This window comes from Argiope bruennichi, chromosome 2, assembly GCF_947563725.1.
Source record: "Argiope bruennichi chromosome 2, qqArgBrue1.1, whole genome shotgun sequence".
NCBI classification, from domain to species: domain Eukaryota; kingdom Metazoa; phylum Arthropoda; class Arachnida; order Araneae; family Araneidae; genus Argiope; species Argiope bruennichi.
Genome location: NC_079152.1, coordinates 104,147,414 through 104,161,749, shown reverse-complemented (window position 1 = coordinate 104,161,749; position 14,336 = coordinate 104,147,414). Strand labels below are relative to the sequence as shown.

Sequence of the window (14,336 nt, the reverse complement as noted above, 5' to 3'; positions counted from 1 at the left end):
GATCATGGAATGCTCCAAGTTGCATTTTCGACATTCATTGCCTTTTTCGTTTGATTTGAAGAAATCGGATGCCGAAGGCCATCAGACACTTTTAGATACATATGGTGTTGCTGCTCCTTCGTATCCCAATTGTCGGTTTTGGTTTGAACGATTTAAGAGTGGTGATTTAGATGTTGATGACAAAGAACATTCTGAAGAACCAAAAAAATTCGAAAACAATTAGTTGTAAGACTTATTGGACGGAAAAGGGAAAAGTTGTAGAAAATGATGGACAATATTTTGGTTGATATATATTGTACCAATTTTTTTCAATAAATGCCGTTTTAAAGTGAAAAAATGATCAAATACATGCAAGCATCTAATGTATCAAAACTGTGTTTTTCAAATTAATCAGTTCATGGTAAAAGTGGTCTGAAATTCGTATCTAAAATGTATTGAGATTGCATGCTTCGAGATTAGTACTTGAGAGAACAAATCAGTTTGTATCCAGGTTGAAATCAATATACAAAAAGAATATTTTCTAGCTTCAAAGATCTTTTATGAAATCTTCAATTTTTAAACTTCACGTTGTTGAAACAAGTTTTGTCATTCTTTATCTGCCAAAGCAGAACAGAATTTCGAGGGCGTAATGGAAATTTTCAACAAGTTTCCACATAGAGCAAAAACCAGACATACCTCCATCTCCTTCAATTCGGGAGCACACTTCAAGTCTGATCTTCCCCGATGCCACGAGAGGTCTTGAACTTTCCCAACGAGATAGATACACCGAAAACTTTCTAACGATATTTGAAGTGTCTCAAGCACAGCCCAACCCTTCCCCCAATCCTCTCCTGAAGCCTTACCTGCCTATATTCCCGATCAAAATATTCTCGCAGTTTTAATTTGATGATGCATTTTATTTTCTTGCTTCGAGTAGGTTGGGAGGTGGGGGGGAGAGTCATAACCTACTTAGGCGGGAGGGCGAAGTAGTAGTCAATAGGGCGAGGGCTCATTTGCGGCGCCCCTAATAACCCTCATTAAATAATGTGTCTCCTTTCCATTAAGGGAGAAGCGTTTTTAAAAATTCCCGACAACCCTTCCGCTTCGCCACAATGGGCCAAGGAGTTGTTAATTACGAAGAGGGGCCTCCGATATTAAAACGGCGGCCCATTAAATTACGCGAGACATTAATTAGCGCAAGGGGAAAGGGGGATGCTTTTGAAGGGGGGCGATCAATGGCGGCGGAACAAGGTGCTTGCGGTTTCACGAGCACCACTCGACGCCTCATTTGCCCGGATTTTAAAGCCATTATTTTACAGCTTTTCGAGGGTGCCCGATTATTAATCGCGCAGCAAAATGAGGCCGAGAGCTACCTTTTTTTTTTTCAACCCGCCCTTTTCTATCTTGCTAAACATTTATTTTAATTTCTTGTTTCCCTTTCCACAGCGTTTTACTTTTCCCATTTTTTTTCTCTTCCTCCCTGTATGTGTGTGTTTTCGTGATCACTTTATTTGCCGATTTATTTCCATAATTGTGTGCTGCAGCATCTTCCATTTCCTGCCCTCCAAAAGTACGAAGTGATTATTTCAATCCCGGAAATTGGGATTAAATAGAAAAAGTGGTATGGTTTTTCACGTGAGGTATTGATTTGATGTCGCTTTCGACCTTATTAAACATTATGGTTCAAAAAAAAAAAAAAAAAAAAAAAAAAAAATCCGAGCTTTTTGTGGAAGTAGTATTATTACTTTCGCCATTTCGAGTATGTTTTGTGTTTCGCCTGCAGCATGGTTGATGAAAATTCTCTGGCAGTGAGAGATAATATCTAGTTTATTGAAGTTTGATTGATATTTGTGGTAGAAAATCGATGTTAAATTGATGCTTTATTTTCTTGAAGAAATTTTTCATTTGCAAAATTTCATGCAAGAAATTTTTCATTTTCATTTTTTTATAAGAATTTTGTGTGTTAATAAAGGAATTCATAAAATTACCTTTATATTCATTTAAACATTTATTAAATATTGTATTTGTTAAGAAATGCTGTCATTAAAATCTTTAGATGCTGCATTCTTCGGTTTTTTTTTTTTTTTTTTTTAATGGCAATGAAGTCATTATATGTATGTAATGGAAAATTACCAGATAAATTGACTGATATTTGAACTTCACGAAACGTAACAATTTTCTGGTTGCATTAACATTTTTTTTTTTTTTTTTTTTTTTTTTTTTACTATGAAAATTTCACCGTATATATGAACACTTTCCATATTAACACATTTGTAATATGATTTTTTTTTTCTTGTCCATCGCTATTGTAATAAATATACCTTATGCCAAAAACCGCACATTGCGAAATATAGTACATTATAATTCTACATTTGGGACCATCAGCGAATTGTGACGTTTTGTGACAATTTAATGTATTAACAATAACATATCACTTAAAAAATTTCGGTACAGTTATAGCTAATTTATATAAGTATTTTGCACGAATAAAATGTTTTACTGCATAAGTGATTATATGTGAAACTATTGTTAGTTCCATGATATTTTTTGTTGAGTTGATATTTTTGGGTGGTACTTAACTTTTGGTGTGTATGTTAAATAAATTCATTTTGTGTGTGTGTGTGTGTGTGTGTGTGTGTGTGTGTGTGTGTGTGTGTGTGTGTGTGTGTGTGTGTGTGTGTGTGTGTGTGTGTGTGTGTGTGTGTGTGTGTGTGTGTGTTTAAGTTCTTTTAAGTGTCAAGATTGAAGTATCTATTTTATGATATAAATTTAATTATTGTTTTTGAATTTCTTCTAACTTCTACTTTTTTCAGGGCCCACCTCCTCAGGCAGGCCAGCCATTTAAATTTACGGTAGCTGAATCCTGTGATAGAATAAAAGAAGAATTTTCCTTCCTACAAGCCCAATATCATAAGTAAGTGTTTTAAAAAAATCTTTTATAATTTTTTTTCAAATATTAAAAGTTGTAAAAAAAAATGCGTTGGAATGCGTTTTTTAATACAATTTCCCCCAAATCCCTTATTTCTATCTATCCCCAACATTAGCCTTAAAAAGTTGGTTTATAACAGTTATTAATTTCATGTGTTCATACGAACCTATTATCGTGTAGAAATATTTTTTTTTATATCTGTTGTAAGATCTTATGGCACTATTTGACGCCAGGTTTTATATTGCTCAAGCATTGAGATACTAAAATGGTCAAAATTTCTTTTTCTTCTTCATTTTGAAAATCATTTGAGGATTTTTAATTTTCTAACTGACCGTATTTTTTAAAATGCTTGTTTTAAATCTCTTAACGTGTATCGGTGCTATTTTCTCAGATACTATTAACCACAAGATAATATTTGTTATATTTACTTTGAATAGTTTTTTCACGCATCATTTTTAAATGCTTTTTTAAAAATTAAATATACTTCTTCTCGAGGGAAATAAAAATTGAACCAATTTGAGCAGAGATTTCTATATAGCAGAACAAAGATTTTTATATTAATTAGTAGCTTCTAGTATGCAAGACGACTTTATTTTAGGATTTATTCTGTCGACAGGTCCTGTCTTGTTTTCATGTTTGGAATATCCTGAAATTTGAACCCTCTTTCGACCGCAGATCAGTGTCATATTAAATTTCATTGGTAGTCACCATCTTTATATTGGAACTACACAGACATTCGGCAAATGGAATTATCAAATTAGAATAGCGAAATCTGATCAAACTTAAGAACAGTGTCTTTCGATCGTGAATTTTAAAATCTTGGTTTTAATCAAAAATATCAGCTCAAAAATTTATTCTAACAAAATGTGTCCCAAAATTAACGCAAGATTTGAAATTTTCACCATTCGTGCAATGAAGTGTTGACAACCTTATTTAAAAAAATCATTGGACAGCTGATAGTTTAGGGTTAGTAAAAAAGGAAGCGTTACATGATAGAACAACGTGTTAACGCAAAATTTTAATTAATTTAATAAAAAACATAGTTTTTTTCTTTTTTTAAATTCTTATATTTTTATTGAGTTGTAAAGTACGCAGGATAGGGTTACGTATGAAATAAAACAGGGCAAGTGGCCTCCAAGTCTGTTGGCACATACGCACTCTTTTTCGAAATTTTCCATGATCATTTTGCATAAATGCGGCTGAATTTCGTAGATGCAGCATTGAATTTGCTTCTTCAATGCACGCTTGCTTGTGGGCTTGTTGGCATATACTTTTGATTTCAAGTAACCCTTTAAAAAGAAATCAAATGGGGGGTGGGGGTCAATTATTAAATTTTTGAACTGTGTCCGCCTGACTTTCATTATTTTTGAAATATTGTTCAACAATGAAAACACGTTGTTCTGTCGTGCAACGCTCCATTTTTACTAACCCTAAATTATCAGTTGCCAAATGGTTTTTTTTAATAGGGCTGCCAACACTTTATTGCACGAATGGTGACAAATTCAAGTCTTGTGTTAATTTTGCAGCACTCTTTATATAAGCGCACTTTATTTTAGCGGCATAAGAATGTTTAAAAACGATGTATACATGTTTTTATTTTTTAAAAATTTATGATGGGGATAGGCAGTTGCCCCACCTTGGCTCTCCCTGTTGGCACCCTTCACTGTTTGCAAAGTAACTGAAATAGTCTTTTTCTCATTTTCAACCAGACATGAGAGGGAAAAGAAAATAAATTATCGAACTACTATCCTTCTCGCTTTTCACACTTTCCTAATCGTAATAATGCGTGGAGGTTACTGAAATTCGGATTCGATTGGATGAGAAAGGAGGGGGAAAAAAAATATTCCAACTTCAGAACCTGACGAACCCGTCGTTAAATCTCAACGTACGATTGGTTTTATTTTTTAAAACTTTTTTTTTTTTTTTATCTTCCTAAACCATCCGTCTCGTCCCTACCCTCGCAACATTTATAGATATATTCCCATCTTTTATTTTTATCCTGGTCGTTTACAACCGCCGGGAAAATAGTCTTTTTCTCGTTCTATTTTTTTTTTATCCCAGAAAAAAAAAAGGAGAAAAATCTTTCTCAATCAGGAGAAAGGGGCGCACCGGTCTCTCTCTCTCACGTGTGACCGCTTCATCCCCCCTCTCCCCGCCCTGGGATTCTATCCGTTGTTTTTGTTCGTCGCTTTCTGTTTCACGGTAAATTGCGTTTTGCGAAATCTTTCACGTTACCAATACAGAAACGCAAACGCTTCGATGCGTGCGTTCCTTTTCCCAAACAACGTGCCTTCTCTGCTGTCTGCATTTTATATTGCTGCCAGGCGGACCGTGTCTGGCTTTTCTGTTTTATGAGAAAGAACGCATTTTTACTCGTGTTTTTATGCCTTCCCCTCCCAGGACGCGCTTTGACGCTTGGATGACCTTGCTCGCTTTCGCCTTTCCCCCCGCCCTTATATTTATTCTTTTTCTGTTTTTGTTGTTGTTTGTTTCAATTACCGTTTGCTTATTCTTTCCTGTTTGGTCATCCGGGCCGCTTGACGCGTTTAATTGTGTCGGATTTTGACGTCCTAAATGTTTTGAGCGTTGATATATGTATTGCGGTATTTATATTATTTTTCGCTCTTCTCTGCTTGAGTGATTGCATGAATGGATCTATTTCACGCTATGAGCGTAATTGGAATAAGAATTCATGGACGACATCCAAGATTAAAGAATTGATATGGAAAGAGATTTAAAATGTTGTCAGAACATATATCGTTTATTTGGATTATTAGTTTCATTGTAACAAATTGCACACTAGTTTTCTTAAGAGTTTTATTCATTTTCACTCTTTAAATAGGTTGCTAACTTACTTCCACCTATAAAATTATCAAATATACAAATTAAACGACTGCCTAGGAGCTTCAAGATTTCGATATATTCGTTGGCGACATTTTCTGATTATATTAATTTTATGGCTTTTATTTAATTTACAAAAGCCGTGCATTCGAACTGATTCAAATCTAATATTCGTAATTTATTATTTTTCAGAAGTTTTATATTATGTTATTTAAAAAGCTTTAAAATGATATATTTTATTCTATAATGAAGTAGTATTTAGATTGTGCTCAAAAGCTTTTTTTAAAATTATTTAATATTAGAACCTTGAATTTTTTTGAAAATAAGAAATACTGGAACCCACTTTGTGAAGGAGACCCGCGATTAAATGCTTTTTCAGATCATTAGAATTTGCTAATATAATTGGTTAGACAAATAATTAAGATAAATGAAAAAGAATATTGAGTGTGTAGAAAATTCGATATTGGAAAAGAAGGGGTTTCCGAAATCTGCATTGCTTAAGAGCTTCTAGAGCACTTAATCGGTCCCGCCTACCTTTAGAATACTCAACTTCTCAACTGATGATATGTGCAAATTTCACTTTTTTTAAGTATGAAATTTGCATCTATTATTTCGTATTCATTTTTTGGTTAACTCTCGAAAATAATTTTTTCTGTACAGTTAAATTTAAAAAAAAGATTGATGATAAGCTCAAGCATTAATCTTCATTGAAGTGAATTTAAAGTAACAATTCAAACTTAAGACTGACCTGTATAAATTGTGACAGAATGTCGTAAAACAAGCACTACGACAAAAAGACTGCAATTTAAAGTATTAATATACGTGATTATAATGATTAAAGAAGATTTGGATCTGCACTTTCTTACAAGCCTATTGTAAAAAGTTTTTCATTAGAATTATGAATTAATACACCCCGTCCTTTAGTATTATATTATTTTTGTTGCCAATAATGTTCTTATTAAATGCTATTTTACTTGTATTCAATTTATATATGTAATGATATTTTAAAATCTAATTTAAACTTAATTAATTTCCAACGTTTTGTCTTAAATTAGACCATATTAACTTAATTCTAAGATTCTCTTATTTCCTGATCCCATTCCACTTTTTCTATTTAATTAATTCAAAGAAGCTTTGTAAAATTGCTGCAAAGTTCCCACACTCCGAGTGAAGGGATAAAATATTGCTGACTTAAGCAAATTCTTCGAAAGATCCTTATGATTCCTTTGCCTGTGATTGATACGTGATGGAAATCCTTATTAAAATCTCACAGTATATATTCATAGGGGCAAAATTTTCATCAGCTTTTCCTCATTTCGTTTTGTTTCGTTCTGTGTTGTGTTTGTCGTTTCTGCTTGTTCGTAATTCGTGCCTCCCGGGATGCAATAAAGCGAACTTAAAAAATTCAAAGTCTCTTCACTATCTTCGAAACTGCCTTCTGTTTCAAAATTATGCTTATACGCGAGTGAAGCGCACACACACATTCATGAATATATATTTTGCTTATCTGCTTTTTATTCTAAATCGTCCACGGTATTTTCTTTTAAGAACCAAGGAAAGTACTGAAAAAATAATAGTTAAAACATTTTTTTTTATTAATTTTTTATTAGAGTAAACTTTTACGTATTTAACAATAAATATATTATAAAAGCTGTGGAATTCATTTGAATGAATTTAAGTTTGTTAATTTGTAATTTAATGAATCGACTATTCAGCGAACTTGAATCTCTCTCTTTTTACTATATAATGTTATTTAAACAAAGGTATGCTGTGTCCTAAAATTTTGTATTTACGCCTTAACAAATATATTATCAATCCAGCACGAAAATTTTGAATCTAAAGGAGAATCAGTATCTCCGAGATTACTCAGATTTTTATTACTCTCGAAATTAGTGATTGGGGTAGAGAGAAGAGTGACGAGACAAGTGTCTCCTTTTCCCAACTTTCGTGTATAGAGATGTAACATATGTTGCATTTTGTTCTTCTTAGTATAATGAAGGAAACTGGAAATGTATTTTGACCAATCGGATCCAAAAGTTGATACAGATTTACTATTTTGACTACATGACCTCATACCAAATTTCATTTATGTAGGTCTTTACATTTTAAAGTTACCATATCCATATGCACGTGAATATACCGATCAACAGATAGTCGATCCGTTGACTAATTGGTCTTCAGTTTAATATAAATCATTAAATCTAATTATAAAGTGTTTGAAATTTTCTCCTCCTCGGTATTTGTATTTTTGAATTACTATGTTCTTATCCGCAAGGAGAGGTATCCTTAATTAAATCTTTGTCCATGATTTTATAAAAACCATAAGTTTTTAGTGACGATTAGATGACTTGTTTTCATCTATGTAGCTCAATGCAAATTTAAATCATCACGTTCACAGCTAGACATAATTTCCAAAACAAGGGTTTTTGAACTCGAGAGGTGTAAAACAAGATCATTTATTAAAATTTCGAGATTTAATTCTTTTAGACTATTGCAGTGTTTTCTCTTTGTATATGAGGAAGCAAAAAAGGGCAGGAATTTTAACTTTTTTGATAGTTTTCTCTTATAGATTATATTTTAATTAATTCTTAAAAAAGGTGTTGCTGTTAAATGAAATGTAAAAGATTAGTTTTCAGCGAATTAAAGGATCAAAATGTAGAAGCAGATTTATTTCCCTGCGAGCTTCGGATGTACATTTCTCATTTGTTCTATTTTGGTGTATTTCATGAAAACTTCAATTTACCGAGGAATTTTTTTTCAATCATTTTTTTTTTTTTTGTTTTTGTTTTATTTACTTTGTCTGAAATTCTGCAAAAATAAAAGAGTGCATTGGGTCCTTAATAGATTTAAAATAATGCAATGCATTAATGCATTAGTTAAAAAGCTTATGTAATAAAAATATTTCTCTTAATTTCATGGAAATAACATGAGCCAGTCTTGCTTGGGTTTAAATCAAGCAACTTGCTCTTTATCTCGAACTGAATTCTGTTTTAGAATTTCAAACAAAATTTTGAATTTGATTTAAAATGTTATTATATTGTCAACTGTGGATAATATAAACAGTTATACAGTCATTAGTTTGACTGTGCATAACTGTTTATATTATACACAGTTATGCATAGTCAAACTAACAATGGTAATTGAAAATGCTAGACCTAGTGTGGTATAAATTAAAAAAACTAAAACTGGTTTTGAAAGAAAAGATCAATACATTTTTATTATTTCTATGGCTTTTGTTTGATGTTGTTACTAGTTGATGTAAAAATTAATTTTGTATAAATTATTACAATTAATGTTAATTTTTTGTTATAACTCAATCCCTAACTGGCTGCCCTTTGCACCTAGGTGCTAGTAATCTTTTGAAAATAAATGGTATATTAGTTCTTTCTTTCGCTTCCTTTAGATACCGTTAAATAATTTATTTAAAATAAGGATAATAATAAAAAATTTCCAAAAGATATAAAACAAAAATTTCAAAAAAAAAAAAAAAAAAAAAAACCTTTTATTGTAACTGTATTTCAAAATCATCTGCGTGAAATTTTAAAAAGAATGAATTAAAATTGAAGAAAAATGACATGAAAAGGAATTTTGTATCTCTGGAAAAGTAAAATTTTGAATTTTAAGAAATATTGAAACATTTCTTGGAAAATAATTTGCTTAGAAATTACTGTTGCAGGGGGAAAAAAAAATGTTAGCATCACAGTTAATTTTTAATTAATTGAATATTTAATGAATTTTTGCATTTTGAAAAAAATGCGGTATTCTTTCTTTCTTTCTTTTTTCTTTCTTTTTTTTTTTTTTTGTCTTAAGAAAAAATATGCAAAATTTTGTTGAAATCGGCTCTGTTGTGTAGGGGGAGCTGTGGAGTATGCATGCACATTTACCCATACACAATGACTTTTATTTGTATTAAGTTTAATAAATTCTGTATTGTACCTATAGTTCTGATTGTAAATTCTGTATTAAAGCAATTTTTATCTTACTGGATATGAAATATCTGTTTTGCTGTTTTATTCTATAAATACAATGATTAATAATTGTTATTTTTATTTCCTTTCCAGTTTAAAATTAGAGTGTGAAAAATTAGCAAGTGAAAAAACAGAAATGCAGAGGCATTATGTGATGGTAATTATTTTATATTCATCTACATTTCCTATTAACTGAGTTATTCCTTAAAAAAAAATTAACGCATAAAAATACTTACAATATTTCTAAAAGTATTGAGTTTTGCATGCAGTAAATATGTAAAATTAGCTCTTATAATGAATAAAATTGTATTTAATTTTATCCTAATATGAAAATTTCATTTTTGTTTATTTTGTCTTCTTTTTTTTAGTATTATGAAATGTCCTATGGTCTCAATGTAGAAATGCACAAACAGGTAAGCTCATAAAAAATAATTTTTAAATCAGTGGCTTTGTTATCAGAAGCCGCAAATGTATCGTTTCCATGACTTTTTTTTTTTTTTTTTTTTTTTTAGATTTTTAAAGTTAAAAATAAATACAAAAAAAAAACTATGTTATGCTGGAAATCTTCTGGAATAATGAAGCTATTTGCTCGCTATATATATAAAAAAGTTTCCAATTTCTGCACATCATCGACGAAAAACATTCAAAACTGACGAGGGGATCTCTTTTCGTGTTGACTCTGGAATCATCTTTAGCGGTTAGCACCGTGGTCTATTTACTTTCTGCGTCCGGTACTAAAAAGACAGATTATAACCCCAAATCCCAAGCAATCCATTTACACAAGCGTGGAAAAGAAACAGCAGGCGTCCGCGGATGGGGGGGGGGGAAAGAAAGAACTCTAGAAGAGAGAGAGAGAGAAACCGCTCTTGTGACCCATGCTTTGGCCTTAATCCTTGGGCAAACGGAATCGACATTCTCAATCACCCCGGTGTAGAAATAATTACTCTCTTGAACCTTTACGACGAGTCATCGGAGCTTCAAGGCAAACGCTGCCTCTTGATCAATATTAGATCTCTCCCAGCCCCACCTGCCTGTAAATATAGCGGAAAAGAGTTCGGTTAGCCAATTGGAAGGCCAGTTTGGCCTGGCTTGTCTTCATTTTTCAGCAGCATAATCGAATCAATGTATTTCCCGCAGCTGGGATTTCATTATGTGTAAGAACAAACATCTAACACATATCATGTAGTGGCATTTGAAGTAACGTTTCTTATTAAAATAATTTTAAATGCTTCTATTTTTGATTTTGATATTTACCTAAAATTTATTTGGATCATGATTCATATTAAATATTTAGGAAGTCATGTGAATTCAGTATTATAAAATTCCTACACATAATTGTAATAGAATCAAAATATAAGTGATTTCATTTGAAAGAGAAAATTCAAAATTTCAATTGTTGAGTATAATTCAAGTAACAACAAAGTATTTCAATTTTCTTTCCTTATTCATAACTTTGCATTAGTATTTATTTTTAATAATAATAACAGAGCATATAAAATACATTAGAAGCTGTGTTCATTGTCTTCTTTATTCTGCTTTTAATTTGCGTGTTGCGAAAATCAATAATTAGCTGGTTGCATTTACACAGTTCTTATAGGGCCTTTTTTGTTGCTTATTCTGTTTACATTTGCTATCCTTTGAAACTTTTTTTTTTTTTTTTCGTTTCGATTTCTTTAATTTTCAAGGGGCTGCGTTTCCTAGTGGCAAACAATCTAGATATTTGTTCGATGATTTGATGTTCATTAAATCCTTAGGGATGTCAAAATCTTCCTTTGAAATTGTATAGAAATTTGAGTCAACAAGGTTCCACCTTATGTATTGTCTTTATTTTCTGATTAAGATTCAAAAATGTCAATAGTTGTCGCTAAATAGTTCTCGATTAGCGACAAAACGTAACGTTTCCGAAACTAAACTTCTACCATTGCCAACATTTTCTGCGTACATTTTTTCATAGGAACGTTACTGTCTGAACTCATAATCGTTCTAAAAAATGTAGATGGCGAAACTCAATCCCAGTTGTATCATTTGTAGTGGTAGTAGAGTAGCAGTAATAACAGTAAAAGTCAATGACATTTCTAAATGAATAAAATAGTTTTTTTCATCCCTGCTCATCAGGCCTTATAATCGTGCCGCGGGCACGAACAGTCCTTTTCTGCCGTGGGCTGCTAGTGGAAAAGAGGGAATTATAAAATTACGAATTTTGCTGTAAGAAGCTATTTTTAAGATTTCAAAGTGTGACTTAGCGAACGCAGGAAATGTCGATGACAAACAAGGTGCTATCATTATTTTTCTAAAAATAATTATATGAATATAGATAATGCGTTATGAATTTATAACGCACAAATTTTAATGTAAGGAAGAAATCTTGCATCTTTACGTTAGGTAACATGCGCAGTTATGCATATAACGAACATATGTCGTCATGAGAATTTGACGTTTAATTTCCATTCTGATTAAAAAGAGTTATTTTTAATTAAAAAGCCTGCCCATTTGAAATTATATATGAATAAGAATTTAGAAATAATAATTCTTTATTATTATTATTATTATTTTGATAATCGTTTTCTCATATGCTGCCATTTATTTCAAAGTTTTATATTTGTGTAATTAATAATGATAATTTTTGGACAATTTTTTTAACACATTGTGAACATTTTTAACATTTTTAGAATTCGTTTTTTTTTTTTAAGTTATGTTTCTTTTTTAGCCTAACTTTGTGATTTTATATTTCAATTTTATTTTTCTGTTTTTCGTTAAAATTGCCTTTTCATTACATTTTTTATTAGATATTTTTCTTTTAAATCTTACATATTGGTACTCCGAATTAAGATAAGTAATAATGCTTTTTGAAGTAACCAAAATTATCGTAATTTCCTGATTGGTTTGTTTCTCATGTAGATATAAATGTAGATTCCAGGTAATTAACTTGCTTGGAGTATTTTTTTTTTTTTTTTTTTTTTTTCCTTAAACAGGAAAATTAAGTTTTTATGCAGTTTAGGATCCTTTTTGAGATATTTTGTTGAAGTATAATCCCCGCCCCCTTCACGTAATTACTTTCTTTTATTCTATACGATAATTCACATCAGTTTTTATTTATGATAAACCGAAGCTGCAGAAACGGAAATATATAAAACCGCATTACGTGTTAGAATTCGTAAAATTTCAATTTTCGCGAAATATATTTAATAAATTTAATATTTCGGCATCATTTGCAAGATATTTTACAAATTCTCTTACTTCTTGTTTTTGATGGAAATCCGACCCAACATAATTACTGCTGAAGCATTCACCTTTTTTTTTCTCTTTCTTTTCTTTTTTTAATTTTTCGAAAAACAGTAGAGCTAGAAAGAAGAGTGAACCTTTCATACAAAACTGAAATTGGATTTTATGTGCCCGAAGCTAGGAAACCAAATGAAAGCATCTCAATCGCTCTTTATAAAAGGAAATTGTGCTTTGTGAAATTTAATTAAATCGTCATGCACGAATGTTAATGGAATAGAAAAACAAGCAGAAACCTGGAAGAATTTTCTTTTCAAATTGTTTTGTCATGACTCTAGTTTTCGTGGATTTTCTGTGTGAATCTCCCCTTCTCTCACCACCAAAAGTCGTTTAGCAATGTTTGTTTAAATGAAGAATAGATTTCTTTCATTGTCAGTGTCATAAGGAGATTAAAAAAAGCAGATAATTTCATGCATGCTTAATCATTTACATCCGTTTAAATTCCAGTTTCCTCATATAAATTCGAATGTTTTGCCTGTTTCTTACAGGGGATAACGATCAAGGAATTGTTTTAAAAGTTTAAAAACAATTAGCTATATTTGGTGATTAATACTTCTTTTAAGTATTATGCGGAATTGCGTTTTTCGTATGATTGTCGCGTCTTTTGAATTAGCTGCATTTTTTTATATCGTTAAAATACTGAATGAGCCATTTAGTGTAAGCACCTTATCATTGTTGATTTTTCATTTGTATGATTCTAATTTGGATTTTTTGCAATTTAGGTTATTATTACCATAAGATGTCTTATTTCAGCCAGTATGTAAATTAAAGTAATAGTTAATAATTTTTCCATTTATACTTAAGCACAACATGATTAAATTAGCTTTTGTGCCATGAAGTAATGAATCAATCAGTGGCATTGCAAAATTAAATGATGCCAGAGCTTAGTATTATTTTTTTAACCCCTTGTCATCATTGAATTATCAAATGCAAATCACACCGAGGCCACGATATTATGTTTTGGACTCCTCATATCCTTACTTTTGAAACACAATAACGTTTTTGTTCACGACATTCTTTAAGAATTCTTATATATCTCCTCTTCGTAACACTACTGGAACCAACTCAATAATAATAATAAATAAATAAATAAATAAAACTTGGTATGTTAACTTATTTTAACTATACCTTAATTTCTCATTTCTAAATTCATACTCGAGTTCGGATATTACAGAATACTGAAATGCTCGAATTCACCTTTTAAAGATAAGCCTACATCCCTTCAAAAACCACATAATCTGAGCTATAAAGGCTGTGTTCTTAAGGGTTGATATGCAAAAGAGGACCCCAATTACCTGATGGCTATTAAGCAAATATAAGCTCAGGCATCTTTTGAGGGT

General features: G+C 31.2%; 1 protein-coding gene across 6 annotated transcripts in view; it reads left to right on the top strand.

Moving 5' to 3' along the window:
• The window catches only part of LOC129954388 (transducin-like enhancer protein 4), a 118,817-nt gene that overhangs the window by 37,991 nt on the left and 66,490 nt on the right, over positions 1-14,336 (top strand). For all 6 annotated transcript variants that reach the window (XM_056068140.1, XM_056068143.1, XM_056068142.1 and 3 more), the window contains exons 2-4: positions 2,793-2,893; positions 9,811-9,874; positions 10,086-10,130. In XM_056068140.1, coding sequence (XP_055924115.1) covers positions 2,793-2,893; positions 9,811-9,874; positions 10,086-10,130 — 210 coding nt within the window. The remainder of the gene's footprint in view (positions 1-2,792; positions 2,894-9,810; positions 9,875-10,085; positions 10,131-14,336) is intronic.